General features: G+C 37.1%; 1 protein-coding gene across 1 annotated transcript in view; it reads left to right on the top strand.

Moving 5' to 3' along the window:
- LOC106877119 (nuclear hormone receptor HR96) overlaps positions 1-24,634 on the top strand; it is a 73,866-nt gene that overhangs the window by 45,761 nt on the left and 3,471 nt on the right. Inside the window, exons 2-3 of the mRNA XM_014925914.2 lie at positions 22,600-22,959; positions 24,435-24,552. Coding sequence (XP_014781400.1) covers positions 22,600-22,959; positions 24,435-24,552 — 478 coding nt within the window. The remainder of the gene's footprint in view (positions 1-22,599; positions 22,960-24,434; positions 24,553-24,634) is intronic.

Below are 24,634 nucleotides of genomic sequence, written 5' to 3'. Positions count from 1 at the left end.
ACAGGTATTGGCTCTGGGTTCTGAATGACATCAGTCAGAGATGCAGCAACATTTTGGTGTGCTTTTGTGAGACAATTTAGCCAGAAGTTAGGAATTCAGTCCAGTCCTGGTGTTTTCCATTTGTGAGACTTTCTAAGAATACATCTTAGCTCTTCTATTCCTGTTGCCTCCCATTTCTGCTTTTCATCTTCATCCAATCTCACTTTCTCATACTCTATCCAGTCAGCTTTGGCATTATATTCTTTTTTGTTGCTCCATATCTTCTTCCAGAACTCTCCCATTTCCTCAGTCTTTTACTTCTATCTTACTTTTGCCAATTTCCCTATAAAATTTCTTTGCATCTACTTTGAATATCTTTTGTCAATAAAATTTGATTCTTTTGTCATACTTTCTAAGCTGTTGTGCATTCAGTTGTATTCATTGTTTCAATTGTTCCTTGGTTGCAGGGAGGTGTATAAAATCTTTGATTTTATATTTTTGCTTGATTTTTCTAGCTTGTTTCATCTTAACAGTTACTCCTCTAGCAAGTTCATTGAGAACTGATACATCCACCTGCGGAGATTGTTATTATCATTGTTCAGTAGTTTTATTTTTATAACGTGCTTTCACTTCACTACCGAGCGCAGCTCTGTGTGCCTTGGGTATGTGCTGTGGTTTGCTGTGATGCTTTTATGGTTACTGTATTGAAAGTGTTTTGCGTAGGATGTGTGCAGTGCCCAGTAGTGCAATTTTCTGTATGTTATATATATTTGTAAGTCCTGGTGTCTTTGTTATGTATTTGTCTGAATATTTTTTTATTATACCTAAGGTGCCTACTATGATAGGAATTGTTTGTTTTTAGATTCCACATTTGAGATACCTCTATTTCCAGGTCTTTGTATTTATTATTATTATTATTATTATTATTATTATTATTGAGTGAAGAGAGCAGCATATGCCATCAAAGTGATGGTAGGGTACAAATACACAAAGCCCTATACCCATCATGACTACCCATCTAACAAGGGTACACCATGCACATGCATCACACCCATATGTGTGTGACATAGCGACCTCATATCAAGGTAAACAGTGCATTACTTTGCAAGGGAACTTGGCATTAATCTTAAATTACATGAAGAACCTGAAGCCACTGCCACAAAACAAGCAAAATGGATGAAGCAGATTGCAAAAAAGAATGGGCAAAAACAAACTGAGTTGTGGTGGAGAACCAGAAGCCTCTCTTAGACAGTATATGCTTGAACGTCGAAATGCTGATGTAGATCGAGTAAGAACCCATCAGTGGCTGAGAAGTTCAGGATTGAAAGCAGAGACTGAAGGTTTCATGTTGGCAGCACAAGATCAAAGCTTGCTTACCAAAAACTACCAGGTTAACATTCTTCAAAACAGTTCTGACCCTAAATGCAGATTCTGTGACACATTTGATGAGACAATAGACCGTCTTGTCTCAGGATGTCCTGTGCTGACACCAAACGAATACAATAATCGCCATGATAGGGTAGGACAGTATTTACATTGGAAAATATGTAAACACTACAACATCGGAACTCCTGAGCCACTCTTTGAAGGTAAAAATATCACTTTCCTCTGGGATTTTCTACTCAAAACTGACAGAACAATCCAGGCTAATCGTCCAGACATAATTATTATCATTTTTATTATGGTCACCATCCTAGGAAGACGTACTAAGTTGGAGCTCCATAATTTGTAAGTGTTCAATCAAGTGTTTTGGCTGGTTACAACCTTTTCATTCAAAATTTTATTTAATAATTATTTTGCTTGCATTGTCTGGATCATGTATTGTCCCCCTTCATCCTTCGTCCTGGTCGCAAATAAAGAAGTTTTTATTATTATCATTATTATAGATTTCACAGTTATTCAAATCTGGTTTATACCAAGCACACAATCAAATGTCATCTATATATCTATATATTTTGTCGTTTTAAAACATATTGGTCTCAGTTTTTGGCTTAAACTGTTGTTGAGGAAGGGCATGAATACAAGTGTGTGTGTGGGTGTTTTGCAATAGATTGATTGTTTTAGGTTGCTTTTGGGAAAATCATGAATATTATAATATCCTGTTTCCTTTTTCTTTTATAACTAACCTTATTGTTTATTGCTATCTAGAATATTGCCAAGTATATAATGTCAATTTCCTCTTTGTAATTATCAACCTTTGATTCAAGTTGTCGGATTATCATTTTCACAGTTTGGTACCACCATCTGGTAGTTGTTGGGTGCCTTGGACAGGATTCACTTTACTGCAAGCATTCAAAGAAGATCCTCTTTTATGTCACCCCACTCGATAGTTTTTCTGCAGATGTTCAGTTTGAGCATCAAACGCTTCAGTGTCATGAATTGGGGAAGGTCTCTAACAGTCAGCCATATGCAGGGATGTGTTCAGCTGCACACATAGCTGTGTGTTTAAGAGTCCACTTCCCAACCACATGGTTTTGGGGTTCAATCCTGCTATGTGACACCTTCTTCTTCTTCTACAACCCCAGCTTGACCAATGTCCGTTTTGTTCCCACACCACTTGACAGCCGGTGTTGGTTTCTTTACAGCCTTGTAATTTAGCAGATCAGCAAAAATGTTTGATTGAATGAATACCTGTCTTAAAAAAAAAAGTAAAAAATACTTACTGGGGGGGGTCAAGTTGAACTCAACCCTTCACAGTGGTGCCCCAGCATGGCCATAATCCAGTGATTGAAACAAGTAAAAGAATATATCACATTCAATCACTATAATCATGTAAAAGTTGTGTTTTAAACAAAAGTTGATGGTGGTGATGAAAAATCTAAAGTAGATAACTTGAAAACACTCTACAAATATCAATGTTATATTGCTTGCTATTTGGTATGGCCCTTTTTGGTATGGCCCTTTTGTTTCTTATATAACACTATCATCACATATGTTTTGGGACACATTTTGGCAGTAAGCTGTGGTTATCTCCTTTGTTGCAATACCATCTCTTTTAAATTTTGTTTCTTATAGGATCCCATGCATTTTGTGCAGGGTCTGGATTAGGAGATAATCCTGGTCATTTACTCAATACAGGTATTATCATTAGCTCTAAATCAGTCTTTCATGCATTTTGCAGATTTGCAGGATGCCCTATCCTCTTGGAGGATTATATGAGTGAAGAGACCACTTGTTCTTTGGAATTTCCTGTTTGATTTTAAAGTTTATGGTTGTACATTGTGGGCATTATTGAAATCCCAGCTCTTCCCTCTTCAGAAACAACTCCCTCCTATGGAGTGAGCATTGCTAACCTCTTGTCATATAAGTGTATTCCTTGGATTGTACTTTTGAGTTGATGGATAACAAATGAAAAAACTGAGATGCAAATTGCTTCCTGGATCTTTCATCTCTAATCGTGACTTTCAACTTGTTCTCTTTAGACCAGTTTCTATGATTCCTGCAAAATTGTTGATGAACCTGGATGTTTTTCTGTGACCATCTTGATCCAGTCAGGCAAGTATGCCAGACCAATGCTACCCATCCATACCAGATATCCTGATTGCATGATGCACTTTGAGTATCTGACCTGGGTTTTAATTGCACTGGTCTTTTATTAGCTGAAATATCTCGTCCGTCAATGCCGCAACTACAGATGATAATAGTAGTTTGCAAACTGAACTGGTTGAATCTGGTCATTGTCAGTTTGTTGTCTGTTCATTTGCTCAGCATCTAGTGATATTTGCCGTTGATTCAATAAAATTCATCTGTGTTAGCCTTTCTCTTCTTTTTTCTTTTTCTTTTTTTTTTTACATTGGAAGAGTAGTGGTAGTGAGAGATTGGATGATGGTGAAAGTGGTAGTTATTCTATTTTACAATTTCCTAAAGTGAAAACACAATAACCTTGAACATGGAAAATTAAGAGTGTGTTCTATATTTGGGAAAATGATTAAGAAACTGCAATTTATATGAAGTAACTTTACATTAAGAAATGGAACATACAATTTCCTGTAATTCAGACTGCCTCATGGTCCCAGCCGACAAAATGGAGAAGGTGTTACCCCAGTGGAACGGTGTGGGAGATGCATTGGAACAGCCACTCTGACTCACGGAGCTTGCACATGCAGACAATTATCTCCGATATGATCCAGGGGCTATGTCTTGCAATTAGATCTAGATTTTTCTGCAACTAACTTCTTATTGTCAATATCTGTTGCTGGCAAATGCATGTGTATACCATTGCTACATTAAATTCAACACAAAAATGAAGAATCATGCAGTCAGTTTGAAGAATTGTGAGGTTGGTGATGGCTGATGTTGCCAAATGTTTTGAACCCCACTCTGTGATGAAATTAAGACAAAACTACCTGCACAACACCAACAGATACATTTAAATGGGTTTATATCTTCCTGAATGTCTGCCCATTGCTAGATATGCAACAATTTTGGGCTTTTTTTCTTCTTTTCTAGATAACAATTTCATAAATTTTTAAAATATTGATTGATTGCCCAGTGTTATATGAAATACCAAACAGAAGAGGAGAGCATAATGAAATATTTCATATATAATAATCTGTAATATAAATTAAAACTTCATTACTTGCAAACATCTTGGTGATAATTAGTTTTACTTTTGGTTGTGTGGTTGAGAAGCTTGCTTCAGAACCATACGGTCTTAGGTTCAGTCCCACTGAATGACACCTTGGGCAAGTGTCTTTTACTCGAGCCCCAAACCAACTAAAACGTTTGAATATATTTGGTAGATGGCAACTGAAAGAAGCCTGTTGTATGTGTTTGTCCTTCCACCACCACTTGACAACTTGTGTTAGTTTGTTTATGTCCCTGTAACTTAGCAGTTCAACAGAGAAGGAACCATATGGTTGGGAAGCATATTTTTTAAGTTTATGTCTCTCTGGTTACCACACACACACACACACACACACACACATTCACACACACACACACATACACACAAGTATTTATATATAAATAAATAATCACATAAGCATTATACACTTGGACATCAGTGTTCATATGAAACCCCAGTCTTTTATGAAGATATCTATCTACTTAATCGGATGTCAGCAAGTTTGTACATGTTGCACAAACAGCATTGACTAGACATTGTGTGTAATGATGTATAACCATGAATTTTCTGTATCACCTATAGGCTCACATAGGGACACCACTACTGGCTTACAGTTTGTTGTTGTTGTTGCTATAGATCTGAATGAACAGATCTATAATCAAAGCCGTCTCTGTTTTGAGCATCTTGTTTCTTTTTTTTCTTTTTCAGGTATAGTTTATAAGGCTCACATAATTCAATGTGTTTCACTTTTCTTTAAGATGGCAGAGGGTGATTTAAGGGAGATTTAGCTCCTATTTCTAGCAGACCAAATGACCATGTAACTATCCCTTTGTTTGGCTTATCACTGGTGGTATTTGTTCACAGTTAGAATTACTCTAGTTGATAATTTGGTCTCTTGTCTTTGGCCCCAGTGCAGTGTTGGTGACAGGATATGAACCACCGGCCTGTTGACTGGCCAATGCCCTGTCAATATGGCTTACTATGTCGTTTATGGAATCATAACATCTTCAGTAAACCATTCGTTGTCTTCTCTGTCTCTGATAATCTGTTGTGTTTCTAGAGTAAGATATTGCCATCCCAAGTTCTCTCTCTCTCACACACTCTAATGCACTCACACACATACTCACACACACACAAATATACACATATACACAGAAACCTATGCACACACACACACACACACAGTGTCTGCTTTGTTTACTTTCTCTGTTGTTATTACAATGGCATTGGCTCTTTTAAACCAGTTCCCTTCATCACTTCTTCCTTTCATCCAGCTAACCCTAACCCTAACCCATTTCTCTTTCTAAAACCTCCCCCCCTACTCTTGCCGTGTCTCACCTCCCTCATTCAGGTGGAATTCATTAATAAAGAAAAAGGAAGAGACTGTCTTAACCAGACAGTTTATGTCTTATTCTTTTATTCTTTTACTTTAGTTATTGGACTGTGGCCATACTGGAGCACATGTAATTAAAAATGTATTTTATCAGTCTTTCAGAAGACAAAACATTTTCTAGGGAGTCACTCACAGTTGTTGACTTGACAGGAAGGACATTAGGTGACCAATTGAACTATTGGTCATTAATTAGTAACCTGTTTCTAGATGAAGCACTTGATTTCACAATGGCTCAGTCCACCTAGCTGTAAATAGGAAGCACTTATTAAAACTGATTCTGAATGTCTCCTTGGTTGGCTGTAGTATGACAATAGAAAGGCAGAGGACTTCACTAAGCAGACATCCTGCATACGCTACAGGAAGGTCCATAATCAAGAGTAGATTATGAGACACACTGTAGTCTTTCTTTCAAATTCCATTTGAAACTTCAAAGCTCTTCTGGTTAAGTTTCACTAAATACTTTCTTTATTATTCTTTCATCATTAATAATTCAAAGACATCATTGAAAATTGAAATGAAGTGTTAATTTTTGATTGATCTTCATTAGATTTCAATAAAGATTCAGTATATCAGTGTGTTTGAAGAGTGTATGGAGATATCAAGTTGAAGGGGTGTTACATCAGGCCCTGTTCTCTTTTAAATAGTTTCCTTATGAATTGACGGTCATGTGATCATCAGACAAAAGCCTTGTAGTGTTTACTTGTGCTTCTTGCATTTTGAGTTCAAATCGCGTTGTAGTCATCATTGCTTTTTGTTGTTCTAGGTTTGGTAAATAAAATACTAGTCTACCAGTGCTTTTTACAAGGTATCCCATCTGATGGAACTGTTAGGCCACCAGATGGGATACCTTGTGGTATCCCAGTGCTTTGCGTTCTGAGTTCAAAACCCATTGTGGCATACATGAGTGGTAGACTCAAAATGTCTCCCTGCTTATCACCACCACCTGGTCTTTGGATACCTTTAACAGAGTCCACTATGTTTAACACCACCCTCTGGTCTTTGGGTTCCTATAGCAGAGTCCACCCTGTTGCATGTATTGAGGCCAAGTCTTCAGTTTGAGTATCCCTTCCTCCTCTCTCCCTCCCACCAATCTCAGAGACTTTGTAAAGGGCTATGAAGGGTACTGCCCTTCTCTTCTGACTAAAGAATTAAAAAAAAAGACATACTTGGAAGCACCATTTTAGTTTAAGATATAATTTCTTTGTGTATTAACTTCATCTTTAGAGAGGAAAATTCTTTTTACAAAAGCTACATTTTGATCAGTTTGATCTGTATTAGTGGACTAACTAGATAAAAAAAATACTTTTAATTACCCGTAAAGCAGGGTCCTTAGTTTGATTTCTGCTGGGAATTACATGTGTATCCAGGAATAAGACCCCCAGTGGTGATTGGAATGTTGCAAAGATGTAAAAATAGAAAGAACATTTTTTTTCATTTCAAAAGTTGAGATATTTGTTTCAAAAAATTGTAATCTTATTAACTATAGACATTTAGACATTTAATTATTTTTAAGATGTTGCTGAATTTTAACTTGAAGTGAAATAAATTACAAGTATTTCGTTTGATAACTTTTCTTGATTTTTTTTTTAAAGTATGTTGCAGGAGTTACCTTCAAAACTTGCTTTGTAGCAGAAAAATGGATATAATATTTATTTTCACTTTTAAAATCCACTAGTAATCAATTTAGTTTGATAAATATATTGAAAAAAATACTCATGAGCTGGGATATTTCTAATTTATTTCCTGAATTTCATTTTATTACTTACATATTTTTTCAGGCAGGAACTGGTTTAGAATTTTGTTTTTCTTAGAATCTGTTATAATGGCAGTATAATTAACATTTATTTTTATTTAGACAGATTTTGCCATTTAGTAATGAATATCAATTTGGGTGCAGCAGATATCTGTTTTCTGTTTTTAGTTGCCACAATATATTTTAGTTCTGTTGTTCATTGGTACAACTCTTGTATACATAATGGTGAGACTAATTAGTTTTGGTTTCCAGTTATTTGTGGGCAATGCCCTTCCATTCCCGGTACATTGTGGGTTAATTTTCTTTGACCTCTAGAGGAGTGTAAACAGATTTTTATTTTGTAATGTAATGTATGTAATTATTTCGTTTTTGTATTTGGTTTGCAAGATTCTTTATGTGAATTTGTGTGTTGAAGTATATTTTATTGTCTGGGGAGAGTCGTTCTCTTTTAATACCTGTTCAATTTCCACTCATTTACTTATTTATTTTTTTCTATATAAATGAATAAGTAAATGAGTGGAAATCGAACTGGTGAGTGTGTTGAGTAATGAGGCATTGAAAGGGAATGACTCTTTCCAGACACAATAAAGTATGTAGTTCTATTTGCCCACCAGGATAATAGGTTTTGACCTCTTGTGTTGTATGGGTAATCCTCCCAGGATAGTGTGGGTAGTTTTCTTTGCTACATAGTGTTGTTCTAATATAATGGGTGTAAGTTTCTTTAACTCAATATGGTCTCAGTAATATGCTTTCTCCAGATCCTGGCATAAGTCTGAGTAATGGTATGATTCCCATCCCAGTGAAACGGTGGCAGCAGTGGGAGTAGATTCTCTTTCGTTCTCAGTGTAGTTTTTTTTTTTTTTAATTAATTCATGGTTAATTTCCATTAACTCTTTATTTCAAATGAAGCCATCTTCAACAGATGGTGTTTTTGTTTTGTTTTCATCCCCCCGCCCGCTGCCATTTTACCCATTCTATATCAACCAACTAACTCTAATTACCTGTTCATTGTCGATGTTAACATTTATGCTGCTTCTGTTATTGTTGTTATCATGGTTCTATTAGCCCTAATGTGCACAAGTGTGTGTGTGTGTGTGTGTGTTGCTGTGTGTGTGAGGCTCTGTGTCTGTGTGTAAGAGACTGTGTATCTGCATTGTGGATATGTGTGTGTATTCACTTAGACATGTTGTGCACTGCTTACTTCACACAGTTAACACCTCAAGTTCATTGACTCTTAATACATTGATTTCCAAACACCTTTCTATAAATTACAACCACTTCTACTTCTACCACCACTGTCACTGCCACCAACACCACCACCACCACCACCACCACCACCACTATCATCACCATCATCGTTGTCGTCGTCAGCACCACCATCGTTGTAACTAATATTGGTAGTAGTAGTCTGGTTGTTGAGAAAAGAGGTTTGCTTCAGCTAATAATACTGGCATTGATATATGTAGTGGTGATGGTGATGGTGATGGTGGTATTAAGGAGAGAGGTGATGGGAAGTTGTTGCTGGCAATAACAGAAACAGTATGTGTGTGTGTCTATACAGACGTGTGTGCGTATATGTGTGTATCTGCATATGTGTATGAGTGTGTGTGTCTGTGTGTGTACACTATTTCTTTACAGTATTTTTTCCGACATGAATATGTTTAAATTTGTCCTCTGTATGTTTATATTATATATATATATATATATATATATATATATATACACATATGCACACATCTGTCTATCTATATATATATATATATATATGTGTGTGTGTGTATAATATATATATATATATATATTATATACACACACACATATATATATATATATATAAATAACATATATATATATATAGATAGACAGATGTGTGCATATGTGTATATATGTTTATACACACACAGACACACACACTTTGCCTGAATTTCTGAGATATGGAATCATTATTATTGTATGTTGATATATTCGGAACAATGTCCTCCTCTTGGTTGCGATAGACACAGCATTTCATCCGTTATGCCCTCTGGCCTCTGTCAGGTGTCTCTCATAGTCAGTAACACCTTTAGAATTTCCAGCCAAGCTCTTTGTTAAATTTCCCAGGGGCTGGCAGAGGGGTAGCGACACTTTTTAGACTGGGCAGAGCCCATCATTCTCAAAGCCTGACCACTGACCCGGAAAGGTGCAGCCTCTCAGGTCTGACTATGGAAGAGAGAGAGAGAGAGAGAGAAGAATTGATCCCAGTAAATAACTTGTACTTTATTTATGAAACTTGAAGGGATTTAAGAGGAAGTTGACCTCGGTGAGATGTGAATTCAGAGCATCAGAGCCGGAAAGATTACTGCGAAGCAGTAAAAGGATGCGTACCTTTTACTTGTTTCAGCCATTAGACTGTGGCCATGCTGGAACATCGCCTTCAAGACTTTTAGAAAAACATATAAAACGTTATTTTTTTGTGTAAAACCTGACACTTCTTCTGTTGGTCTCTTTTGCTGAACTGTTCATTTATGGGAATGTAAACACACCAACACCGGTTGTGAAGCAGTAGTGGGGGGACAAACATACACGCACACACACGACAAGTAAAATCGTTGTCATCCATACATACAGGTTTGTTCTTTACAGGTTGGTGCCACATAAAATGCACCAGTGCTGGTGCTACGTGGATGCACCCTAGCTGGTTGCACATAAAGAGCACCCAGCACACTCTGTAAAATGGTTGGCATTAGGAAGGGCATCCAGCCATAGAAAACATACCAAAACAGACAATTGGAGCCTGGATAGCTCATCGGCTGGCCAGCTCCTGTCAAACTGTTCAACCCATACCAGCAAGGAAAACGGCTCCTTTCAGTTTCTGTCTTTTGGCTGGAAATGTTTTCATGGCAGTTTGGAAATGAACAACACTGGGGTTGGTGTGTTTACATCCTTGTAACTTAGCAGTTTGGCAAAAAAGACTGATAGAATAAATACTAAGCTTAAAACAGATAAGCCCTGGGATTGATTTGTTCAACTAAAACTTTTCAAGGTGGTGCCCCAGCATGGCCACAGTCGAATGACTGAAACAAGGAAAGGAAGGATAAAAGTTAAATAGTGGAGCTTCCATTTTATTTGAGATTGCATTGTAGTCGTGTAAAGACAGGAAATTCTAGTTCACCGGTTCTATCCAAGGGAAGGTTTATCTGCCATGTATGTCATTCCATGAAATCACAGCTTAGCACTGGCACCACAAAAACAGTTCCAAGTTTAGCAGACGTTTACAGTTTTGACATTACAGCTGTTGCTATGATCACAAATGAGGCTGCTGTCACTGACTGCTGCTGCTGCTGCTGCTGCTACCACTGTTGCTACTCAAACCAGCAGGCAGCTATCTACGAGGTCACTTGACCTGTGAGAAATGGCAGCCAAATCTTCTTCATATTTCACTGTTTTCTTAATAAAATGAAGGACAGATTGAATAATGTGGTTTTAGGTCTTCTGTTTGGTAAAAGAAAAGCCAGGATGGCAGTATGTCTAGTTGTCCTGTTTTTTTTTTTTTCTATATGTTCTGATTTTCAAACATTAGTCCTGATCTTCTGAAAGAATGCTTCAGAACTATGATTTGTTTTGTTACTTTCTTTTATTTTTAAGTTTGTGTAAATATTTACCAGTTTGTTTTTATTGTTTACTTGTTTCAGTCATTAGACTGTGGCCATACTGTAGCACCATCTCTAAGAACTTTTAGTTGAATGAATCAACTCCAATACCTTTTTTTCAAAGCCTGGTACTTATTCTATCAGTCTCTTTTGCTCAACTGCCAAGTTATGGGGATGTAAACACACTAACACTGGTTGTCAAGCAGTGGTGGGGGACAAAGACACACACACGCACATTTATTTTGGATTTTTTGCTAACAACTTGCAGATAAAAGTGCTGTCAGTTGAAAGCTTCACATACCAGATGTTAGCAAGTTTATGGGGTCATCAGGAGAAAATGCCTGCCAATTCAGGGCCTTCCCCTCGATGGCATCATTGTGCACTGGTTTCCTTCACTGAAATGAGACCCCACTTGCTAGATTAACTGGTTACTAGGTTTAAGCATGTGTGTATATATATATATATATATATATATATATATATATATCTATCTAGGAGAGGGATGTAAGCACGGCTGTGTGGTTACAAAGTACATATCCCAACCATGTTGGTTTCGCAGCCCCTCACTTGACCAAAGCCTATTTATGCTTAGACCAGTCTAAAAAGTGATGTTGTTTACATTCTGTCTGTTTCTATCCTGTGACTTAGCAGCTTCACAAATAGAGATGGATAAAATACGTTCCAGACTGGAGGAGGGCAGAGTTTAGGGCCAGTATGATTGAGCAGACCCTCAAAGGTTGTATTGTAGCCAGGTTGTAGCCTAATAACTGAAACCATTAAAAGAATAACAGGATGTATGTCACGTTTATAGAATTTCTTTTGTGAAACGTAAGTGAAGAGTGTTTGTTGCTTCTTAAAATGTGTGAGATGTTCTCTTAGATATGCAGCGTATCGAATCTGCAGTGTTAGGTTATGGGAGTGGAGATGTGTAATTTTCTTCAGACACAACGAAGCGATGGTATCTGTTACACCTGCCTTGTTTTCAACAGAACATGACAGATATCTGCTTTGATTATCTATGTTGACCACACATCATATCCAGATGTGTAGGTGTGTGTGTGTCTGTGCTGGACCAATAAGAATTATGTATGTCTGTATATTTTTTTATGTATGTCTAAATGTACAAACACATGCCTGTATGTATGTATGTATGTTCATGTGTGTGTGTGTGTGTGTATGTTCATATATATATATATATCTACTTGTGTTTATGTAGAATGAGTACATGTGTGTGTGTGTACATATGTGTGTCAGGAAGCAGAGAGGCAAGAAGAGAACATGGAATAAAATCAAATATAGAATGCAGTGTTGAGTGCATCCAACCCTCAGCTGTAGTGTGTCAACTCTGGGCATGTTTCAGTCTTATCACACCTCATCAATCGGCAATATTGTGTTGTGCATAGAGAGGAAACGGGATGGCCATATCTGGTACACTTTTGATCATAGGTCCACTCAATCATGATCAACTTGGATCTAAACAATATCACAACAGCAACATGATGCCAGGACAATCTGAAATGAAATCTAGACAAACATACATGATAATAATAATAATATTGAACCATGTCAGTTGGGTGATGGTTGGTAATAGAGATGATTACTTTGGAAGTAATGTATTGCCAATATTATAAGTAGAGACTTGAAGATAAAAATCAGAAATAACTGATATAATTGAGTGGATATTGTTAAATAAGAATGTTTTTGAAGTCAGCTGATGTCAACATCATCTGGAAACACTAAGGAAAAAAATGAGGTCATCTATCGATTACTGGTTTCTGCGGTGCTCCACTATCATAGCTTTATTTCTAATAAATATTGAAGAATAAAAAAAAAAGACATGTGAAGTACAAAGACACTTCACAAGGGGTAGTGATGAGGGGGGGAGAAAATGTCGCTTGACCACTGGTTCTTTCAGAACTTCTAATGAGTAGCAGAGCTGAAACAGAAAAAAATCTGCAGAGTTTCATCAGATGTAATGGATGAATCATCACTGACATCATTGTCATTGTCATCATCATCAATCATCATTATCATCATCATCAGTATCGTCGTTGTCGTCATTGTCATCATCATCAAGAATATTTTTCTTGCCAATCACATGGAGGAATGACATTCGTCTCCATTTTGGATTAACATGAAACCAATGGTAGCCTTAATATACAAATAAAGCATATATATATATATATATATGCTGGCGAATGAATGTATGTTGGACTAAGTTTATGTAATGCTTAATGATGCTGGAAATATAATTAATAGGATGCAATCTGCTCCATCAAGATTACATTAAATAAATTTCTAGTGAAACAATTGTTGCAAACTTAAATGCTATTTGTCTATTATATACTCTCTCTCTCTATATATATATATGTAGACACAGGAGTGGCTGTGTGGTAAGTAGCTGCTTACCACCACATGGTTTTGGGTTCATTCCCACTGCGTGGCACCTTGGGCAAGTGTCTTCTAATATAGCCTCGGGCCGACTAAAACCTTGTGAGTGGATTTGGTAGATGGAAACTGAAAGGAGCCTGTCATATATATATATATATGTGTGTGTATGTATGTTTGTGCATCTGTCCCCCCTACTATCACTTGTAAAGAATGAGTCCTGAGGTTGATTTGTTCAATTAAAAGGCAGTGCTCCAGCATGGCCGCAGTAAATGACTGAAACAAATAAAAAAAAATAATAATCTTCAAATGTTTGTTAGGTACCAGGTGCCAGTTTTTCAGGGACAATTTTCCTTTCTTTCTTTATCTACATCTTCTCAATTAGTCCTTCCCACCCATATAATGTAGGGTAGCATTGTATCTCCTCCATAGCAAGACACCTGATTTTGTCCCTCTATCATATTTAACCAGGTATTCAATATCATTAAGTATCATCTTTAATTTGGGGGTAATTTTCTGCCAAGTGCTCCTTTTTCGTGCTTCTTTTGAATATTTCTCATTCTTGTGGCCAGAAATGTGTTTATAGTTTACAGAGCATCTTTGCATAAGTCTTTCAACTTAGATGACCAAATTAGCTTTACCATTTTCTGAATTAATTTAGAAACGGTCTGCTAGTAAAAGTCAGTTTGATTTATGATACTCCAAGGATTCTCTGAAGACTTCCCAAAATATCTAAATTGCTCTGGAGTGATGTCCATAATGTGGTGCCATATACCAAAACAGATAATCAATAATTGGTGAATGGCTGCGGAAAGAACATCAGAAAGTAGAGGAGATTCATATAATCTTTTTTTCTTTTTTTGTTTGAATTTTATTTATAATCTTGCTACTGAGTAGTTGATTTTCTAGAAGAAACACTTTAATAATATCAGAAGAAATGTATGTATATATATTTTACTAGAGATGCTTTCATAGAGTAATTGTGTAAACGTGCACATGCTAACACACACACAGACATACGCTCACGCACACACACACACACACATGCGCACGCACGCACACACACACACACACACACACACACACACACACACACACACACACACACACACACACACACACACACACACACACACACACACTTTCATCATGACGTGCCATTTCACAAATTTTAATAATCTTCAAGAGAAGAGGTGCTTATTTTTACTTTCTGTACTATTAAGCAGATGGGAATAAGGTGCTATTCTAAGAACCTCTTTGTAGTTCTACTATTCGTCGTCCTCCTCCTCATCTTTATCATCATCATCATCATCATCATTTCAATGTCCACTTTTCCATGCTTATATGAATCAGAATTTATTGAAGAAAATTTTTCATGGTTCAATATTCTATCACCAACCATTGCCTGTTTCGAAGCATGGTAATATTTCTCCAAAGTCAAACATGTTTTTATAGCTGAGAAACAATATCCGTAGTACCTGGTCCTGGCTCAAACCAAACTGCATCTCCTTTAGATTACGTTTCTTCCTAATTAGGTGTGCTTCAACACTTTCATTTCATTTCATAACTCGGTCCATCAGTTCGATGCCTCTGCAGTTGCCTCTTTCAAGAGGATATGTGTAGGGAGAATATGGTTGGGAACAGAGAATTAGTGTCAGGGATTATTGAGAAAGCGGGGTTCAGAGTAAGAAGGTGATGAGGTGGATTGATTAGGAGGGGTCTGGAGCTATCCTACGTTTTAAGAGCAAAGATGGATAGAAAGTGCGAGTGAAAGGAGACAGGAAGAAACAGAAGACTCAGGTGAAGAAAATTTTGAGTGAAGGACTTCATCTTGAATGGTGGAAGGATGATGAAGATTGTCACAAGAAGTAAATGTGATGGGAATCGAAAAGAAGAAATGAATAGACAACACCATGAAACACAAAAGGATGACTTAAACAAGGCTTGAGGTAATAGGAATGGGAATAACTGAAATTGAAACATCAAAAGGCTTAAAACAAAGATTACAATTTACCAAAAGGAAATAAAATTAATTCCTGTCATTTTCAATGGTTCCTCTGCTAGTATATAGCAGTTAATTGAAATGGAAACTGAACTTACAGAAATGACTCAAAATAGCAAATGGTTTGTATTTGAAAATCAAAGACAAAGTTATAGTAAATAGTTTATGCGATAATTTCCTGATTTCTTGAAATTATCTTCACTTCCAGAGAGGGTGAACCAACCATTCAGTGGCAATTGGACAACTCCAAACTAGAAAAGAGGATAATCTTAAGAATCAAGAATCTTCCAAAACTGACATACATCATCATCATCATCATCATCATCGTTTAACGTCCGCTTTCCATGCTAGCATGGGTTGGACGATTTGACTGAGGACTGGTGAAACCGGATGGCAACACCAGGCTCCAGTCTGATTTGGCAGAGTTTCTACAGCTGGATGCCCTTCCTAACGCCAACCACTCAGAGAGTGTAGTGGGTGCTTTTATGTGTCACCCGCACGAAAACGGCCACGCTCGAAATGGTGTCTTTTATGTGCCACCCGCACAAGCCAGTCCAGGGGCACTGGCAACGATCTCGCTCGAAAATCCTACAGGAGCCAGTCAGGCGGTACTGGCAACGGCCCAATAAAGAAAAGACCATCTGATTGTCTTGAGGATAAAATCTGTAAGCATGTTTCTACTGCAATAGCTCTCATCAGCACAGCATTGTTCTAGTTTATCTTCAGCAGAAGAGACACTTAAACATATACAAAAATGGGTAGAACACATTTGTGCTCTCACCACCATCATCATCATAAATCCATCTCCCCATGATTGCATGGGTTCGAGGAGTATTCACTGGACCAGTGACTTGCTACTTGTTACAGTTCGGTGTCATCTTCTAAAAATTGGCCTTTTTCCACTCCTTCCCATGTCTTCCTTGCTCATCCTCACCTGTTGAGGTTCTTCTCATTTAGATCACTAGGCATCTTTTATCCTCCGTACACACCAGAGTTCTTCTCTTGCAAATCACATTTGATTCCTCTTACACATTGGTTCTTCTCTCAGCTCATTTCTGCTTTGTTGTGTTCATGCACACTTACATTACATACCTAACATAACATCATGCAAGTAGAATATGAAGGATACTGGCTACGTTTCTGTCTAAACTTTGCACATTTTCTACATTCACTGCCTATGTTTTGTTAGCAGGCATCAAGTATCACTCTTAAAACACAAACTTACTTTTTATTTATCCATTTCTCTGGCAACAATATCTCCACTCCACCCAAACCAGCAATGTTATTCATCCAAAATTTATACCTTTGTTCCTTGCCTATGAAGGGTTTGGTTGAGGCCCTCCACCCCATCCAGGGTACTTTTTGCATACAGCAAACATCTATTTGCTTCCACTTCACTTTCTCTGCAATCTCTCCAGACCATCATTTCATTGTGTGAACAATGATGGTAGCAGCCCTGAAGTTTTGTGCCTGACAGGAAAAGGGAGCTTTCAATGGGTGGTGGTGGTGGTGGTGGGGGCTTGTGCTTGATGCCTGTTTTCTGCTTCTAAAAGAAAGGAAGTTGGTGCAATTATTTGATGACAGTTAAGGGGTCTCTCCATCTCTCTCTCTCTCTCTCTCTCTCTCTCTCTCTCTCTCTCTCTCTCTCTCTCTCTCTCTCTCCATCTCTCTCTCTCTCTCCATCTCTCTCTTTTACACACACACAAACACACACACACACACACACACACACATGCACATGTCATCACATTGGTTGTGGTGCATATGTAGAGATTACTGTTACTGTTTTGTTGTTACCCATAACTCGCCAAACTTTTTAAGTTAATCTGTCACACATTTTTGGAAACTTATTATTTCATAGTTTCTGCCATTCTATGTCTCCACAATTGATTATATATTGATCCCAGTGCTTATTTCATTGCGTCCCCCTCCCCTTCCCTACCTAGAAGTTTGAAGGATGAAAACTGGTGAGCTTCAAACTTGGAATCAAACAGAATGTAACTTTTGAACACAAGGAGTTTAATCAGTTGCTCTATTCTTTCTATCACTACCACTGCATTGATGAAAATGATGATGATAAGGAAGATGATGACAATAATGATGATGATTGATTGATTATTATTATTATTTCAAATCTTGGTACAAGGCCAACAGGTTTGGGTGAGTGGGTAAGTTGATAATATTGACCCCAGTGTTTGACTGGTACATATTTTATCAATCCTGAAAGTTTGAAAGGCAAAGTTAACCATGGTGGAATTTGAACTCAGAACATAAAGACAAAATGCTAAGTATTTTGCCTGGTGTGCTAACAATTCTGCCAGCTTGTCGTCTTAGTAATAATAATGATAATAATAATAGTAATAATAATAATAATAATAATGATGATGATAATCCTTTCTACTATAGGCACATGGTCTGAAATTTGAGAGTCAGAAGAGTTAATTAATTACTTTGAATTCAGTATTTTACTGGTACTTTTATTTTATGAACTCTGAAAGGATGGAAGACAAAGTTGACTTTGGCAGGAATTGAACTCAGAATGTAATGAGCTGGAACAAATACCACAAGGTATTTTGTTATGTTTGGTTTGTTAAACTTGTAGCATAAAATGAATCCCTGAAAGCAGGACATGAAGTATGGTTGAAGTTGAAGCTCAAGAACAATAGAGTTCATGAAACATTGTATGATTGAAGGTGAAGGTCAAGGATAAAAGAGTTTTTATAGTTAGAGAATATATTTGGGCAAATGAACGATGGGGCTGACTGACTGAAAAATGTTCTTTTATTCTTCTGTGATCTGCAGAGCCTTGTTTGGAAGTTCTGTGAGCTCTTGTAAATTCTGTCTGTGAATTCTTTCTGTTATAAATTTTATGTGGTAACTGTAAACTCTGCCTTGATGCGGTTCCAGAAACATTGCAGCTTCCAAGTCTGCAGAAACAATATGATGATTGATGAGAATGAGGAAGGCTTCTTTTTGTTTTCATTTTTTTCTGATTGAAATGGAGGCAGGAAAACACTCATCTGCTGCACGTGTATGTTGCTGTTATTGTTGTTTAGTCCGAGCAAAATAGTTAGGATATCAGTTAGGATTCTATGCAATATTTGCACACTGAGTTCAAATCCCATGAAGGCTGTTAGCTAGGTCTTTCATCCTTATTAGCATTGATATGGAAAAATGCCAGAATCCAAAGCTGTGAATTAGTGGAATCATTTGTGCTAGATGAAAGGATTTTTCAGTATCAGTTCTGGTTCTCTGCGTTCTGACAACAACACTTGTGCTGAGCGGTATCAGCCTTGCTTTTTCCTTACAAGACATAGGTAGCACGGAGAGGGCCTCTTACATGCAAGGGGCAACTGCTGGAGTAGCACAAAGATCTTTGCTGAAGCATGCATTTGATACAGGTGTGCAGGAGAGATGACTGTGCTGGTATGGTCATAGGTTACGTATAGATGAGGACAGCTGTGTGAGGAAGTGCCACACCCTAACTGTGGACGGAACCTGTGGAAGAGGTAGACCCAGGAAGGCATGGGATGAGGAGGTGAAGCATGACCTTCGAACGTTGGTCCTCACAAAGGCAATGACAGGAGACCGAGACCTTTGGAGATATGCTGTGATTGAGAAGACCCAGCAACTAAAGTGAGATCACAACCATGGCCGATGCCAGTGTTGCATGTCCGGCCCATTTAAGAGTACCCTTGATGCGTCAGGCGATATGATATGCTTGAGAAGACCTGTTGAGTCAAGTAAAACCAAAATCATAGCTGTGGCCAGTGCCTGCCTCACTGGCCCCCATGCCAGTGACATGTAAAAAGCACCGTCTGAACGTGATCGATGCCAGGGCTGCCTGACTGGATCCTGTGCTTGTGGCACATAAAAAGCACCCACTACACTCTTGGAGTGGTTGGTGTTAGGAAGGGCATCCAGCTGTAGAAACATTGCCAGATCAGGTTGGAGCCTACAGGAGTTGGAGTTGGAAGTTCTCCATCATCCACCATACTCACCTTATCTTGCCCCCACTTACCCCCACTTCTTCCAGAATTTGGATAACTTTTTGATAGGAAAAAAATTTAATTCCGACGACGCTGTAAAACAGGCGTTCCAAGATTTTATTGACTCTAGATTGCCAGGCTTTTACAGTTTCAGGCGGGACATGCTACTGCTGAAATGGCAAAAGGGTATTGACAATATGGGTGCATACTTTGATGAATAAAACTATTCCTTGTATTTATAAAACATTAGCAAACTTTTTTTTCTTTTCTACTAATTTCATACTTGATGACCTAAATATATAATTATTATTATTATTATTATTATTATTATTATTATTATATACATATTGTAATTATTCTTTATCTGAAGAGTTTCTAATTGGAAATTCTTTACATGTCTATGTAACATGCAAATCTTTGTGATTCCTATTAGCAAATGAAACATGTGTAATGAAGAGTAAATAAGACCAAACGATTTTCATATTTTGTTTGACACACACACACACACACATTTATACACTCTTCTACAGAAAGGAATAAGGCGAGAAAATAGATGGAGAGAAATAAAAATAAAAAAAAACAGAGATAAATATGTATATATATAGTGTTGGCTAAACAGCTTATTTACTATAGCACAGTATAGTATTGAAACAAACCACCATTGACACACCATAAGGTGTTGTGTGTATTATTTTGTAATATGTTTCCACATCAGGAAAGGTGAAGTGAACCAGTGATTGGCTGATGAGAAACCTATAACCAACTGTAGTATTGTTCACAAAATGTAGGATATAAAATAATAAATGAATATGTTTATAGTCAATCAAGGCAATTGGTATCTCTCACTTGCAATCTCTTCATTAGCATATGGGTGGGGGGTGGGGGGGCTGAAAAATTCCTGGCTTTAAGGGTATTGCGAAATCCTGGTTGGAGGCTAACCTTCCAAGTTCTTTTTTCAGGGCTTAGAAAAACTGAAGGACCACTGCAATAAGTGTGTGAATCTGAGAGGGAAATATGTTGATTAAAATCATAATTAATTGATCCTCCTCTATTTTCTATAACCCAAAGCCAGGAACTTTTCAGCACCCCCTCGTATGATGTGTCACTGTGGTTTAACGACTTACCTGTCAGGTGTACATACAGGTGTATGGCTTAGAATGTGACACAAGTGACCCAATTGTTAATGATGTGTCTGTTATATACTTTATGTTGTCAATTAATTGTCGTCTTAAGTGGGTTTATCACAATGGATGCCATCAGAAAATTTGTCACAATAAATTTTGTCATCCGTAGCAGACGATGTCATAGGAAATATCACAAAAGATATCGCCATAAAAAGTTTTATCTCATCAGACGTTCTTATAAATAAGTTTATCACAGTAAATGTTGTCGAAGTGAATTTATTACAAAGTATGATGTTAAAAGGAATATGATCAGAATAGATGTGATCATGAAAAGGTTTATCACAACACTAATGAGATTTGTAGGGATGCAGCATTTCGTTAGGCAACACAGCATTTCGTTATAAAATATTAAGCATTTTTATTGAGTTAATACCACGTTCTACTCTGTTAGCAGTACACTTTACATTCCTGGATACGAAATGTCATAACAAAAATCAGTGCTGGCTATAATTTCTATAGAATATCTGCAGAGATAACCTTTACAAGTTTATCACAATAGATATTGTCATCTGAGTAGATTTATCACAATACAGATGTCACAAAAAGGTTTACTACAGCTGATGAAAGTTTATCCAACATGTAACGTCATATGAAAGTGTATTTCAATAAATATCATCATAGGTATATTACAATATACAATGTCATAGGTTTATCACAATATATGATGTCATAGGTTTATTACAATGGATGTTACCTAGTAGATCTGTCACAAAGTATGATATTATATGGTCGTAAGAAGGTTTAGTGCAATAGATATTGTCCATAATTAGGTTTTCTCACAATACAGATATCATAAGAAGGTTTATTACAGACAGCAAATCATGTCATAAGGTGAGGTCATAAATAGGTATATCACAATATATGATTCCAAAAGAAGGTTTATCACAGCAAATATCACAAGTAGATTTTTCACAATGAGGTTGTTTAAGAAAGATTATCCAGCAGATATTCTTACGAAGAAGTTCACTGTAATAGGTAGGTAAGTAGGTAGATGGGTGAGTTGGGCAGGTAAGTTTGGATGTGGGGATAGATGGATGAATGGATGCATATACTCATTTATTATTTGTTATATATATATATATATTTATATATAACAAATAATAAATGAGTATATGCATATATACATACAGGTATGTGCATACCTACGTCTACCTGTATATATAGGTGCATATCTGGGTACAGGACATTGCAAACAAAACGTAGACAAGAAAATAATAATAACCAGAGTACAGAAAACACACAAGCCACATAGAGAACATTTTCCTTCATCAGCTACCCCCATTTTAACACTGACACACACACGTGTGTGTGTGTTTATTATATGTAAATGTTTATTTTTGTTTTGTTATAATAAAAGCAATTTTACATTGGCCTGATGGCTTACTCTATCCTTTAGAGTACAAATTTATATTTTTCTTATACAATGTTGTTGACAGTGACTTTGAATTTTCAGCCAGCCAAGCCACTCTTGGCAGTCTGATAAAGGCCTGGCTAACCAAAACTTTGAGACCGTCATCAACAGCATTCTTGTATACAGATAATAAATACACGCACACACACACACATACACACACCTATATATTTATACATAGAGAGAGAGAGAGAAAGAGAAATAAATAAATAGTCTTGTGAGTTGATGGATGAAAATTAGATGGCCAGGAAAGTTTCTTATGATTTGGCTTTCGTTATCTCTGTTGCATTGATTGCTGTTTCAGGAGTTAGCCGTACAAGCTTCACCCGAGATCAGTATTAAGGAATGTTTGATGAGCACAGAGGATTATGAAGAGGTGCAGTTCTCCAGTCTGTCTGGGACGTCGTTTATAATGCTGCAAAGCAAAAAGGAGAACATCGACGACAACAGTAACAGCAGCAGCAACACTAACAACAACAATAACAACAGCAACAGCAGTAACAGCAACAGCAACAACAACAACAACAACAACATAAAGAAGAAGAAATTGAAAGATGAGAAACGTTGTCGAGTTTGCGGAGATGTTGCCCTCGGTTACAACTTTGATGCAGTCACCTGTGAATCGTGCAAGGCTTTCTTTCGACGAAACGCAAGAGGGAGCAAGGTTGGTGGATTTCTTTTATTTTGATTGTTGTCTGGTTAACAAGCTTGCATTACAACCATTACAACCCGTCATATATGTGTGTGTCTGTGTTTGTGCCCCCTCCCCTCCACCACTGAAGAACTGTTGTCAGTGTGTTTATGTCCCCCATAACTTAGCAGTTTGGCAAAAGAGATCAATAGAATAAGTACCAGGCTTTAAAAAGAAAGTATTGGGATTGATACCTTCAACTATCAATTCTTCTAGGCAGTGCCCCAGCATGACCACACTCTAATGACTGAAACAAGTAAAAGATAAAAGATATATATATATATATATATATATATATATTGATTTTCCTTGTTACCTTAATAAACTAATCAATCTCTCTTTGTTCACTGATTAATATTTGATTCCTGTGTAGCTCCCTTTTCTGATTTTCTTCTTCATTTCTGCATATTGTATATCTTTACTGTTCTTCTCTTAATCCAAACTACTCATAATCAGTACATCTGCTCTAACTCTTTCATTTCAGTATCTAAATCTAACGAAGTCTTCTCGTTTTAATTAATTTACCTCCTACAGTAACTTTGGCAATGTTATTAATCCCATATTCAGTTTGACATCAATATTGATTTAATTAATTAGTAGATTCTCCTCCTAGCGTTTGTCCTCTGTATATATATATATATATATATATATATTGTTGAGAGTGTGTGGAGGGAACTTCTGGAAGGGAGATGTGGGACGAAGTGGTGGGAATGTATCTTCAGACCTTGAACCTCACAGAGGAGATGACTGGCATTTTGCTGTGCTTGAGGAGAAGACATGCCAAGCTAAGTGAAACCATTGATGTGCAGGCATATAGTCATGTCTTCTACATCTCTCTCAGCCAAGAGATCCTAGTTTTGTGCGTTTGTTGGTGCTGGTGCCCCATAAAAGCACCCGTGCTGGTGCCACTTACCAAACATTTCGGCTGTTTTCGTTACGCTAGCGCTTGCCATACGAGCACCAACAATTTGACCTCTTTGAAAGTCTGATAGATCTGTCATTTTAATTCTGCAGAGGTCGACTTTGCCTTTCATCCTTTTGAGGTTAATAAATTAAGTACCAGTGAAACACTGGGTCGATGTAATCGCCTAGTCCCCTCCCCACAAATTTCAGGCCTTGTGCCTAAAATAGAAAGGATTATTATTATTAATGTTGTTATTATTAGAGGACTGCATTATTCATGTTCACATATTTTGTATACATTTTATCTCATCTGCCTTGTCCTCTCCCTTTTTCCCCCCTTCATTTTTTTATGTATTCCTCACCCATATTATTAAATGCCTTTGTAATGTTCCCCTCATCTGATGCTCCTTTGTTGAATAAAAGAAAATCTATTATTTGTTATCATTATTGTTATTGTTGTTATTATAATTAACATTTTTATTTAGATTATTAGAAAAGAAGCTATTTTATCGATTAAAAAGCTTTCCTTCTGCTTTTCCTTCCAGCCTACTCGATGTTTGTTCCAAGGTAATTGTGTGATAGATGTAAGAACTCGAAGATTCTGCCCACATTGTCGTCTACAGAAATGTTTCTCTGTTGGTATGAAAAAGGACATGATTTTAGGTGCAGTATATTATTTTAAGCATGTATATTTTTCCCCATCTTCCCTCTCTCTCTCTCCCTCTCTCTCTCTCCCTCTCTCTCT

This window comes from Octopus bimaculoides, chromosome 22 (assembly GCF_001194135.2).
Source record: "Octopus bimaculoides isolate UCB-OBI-ISO-001 chromosome 22, ASM119413v2, whole genome shotgun sequence".
In the NCBI taxonomy this organism is placed as follows: Eukaryota; Metazoa; Mollusca; class Cephalopoda; order Octopoda; family Octopodidae; genus Octopus; species Octopus bimaculoides.
The sequence above is the reverse complement of the archived record's forward strand: the minus strand, read 5'-3'. Positions and strand labels throughout refer to the sequence as shown.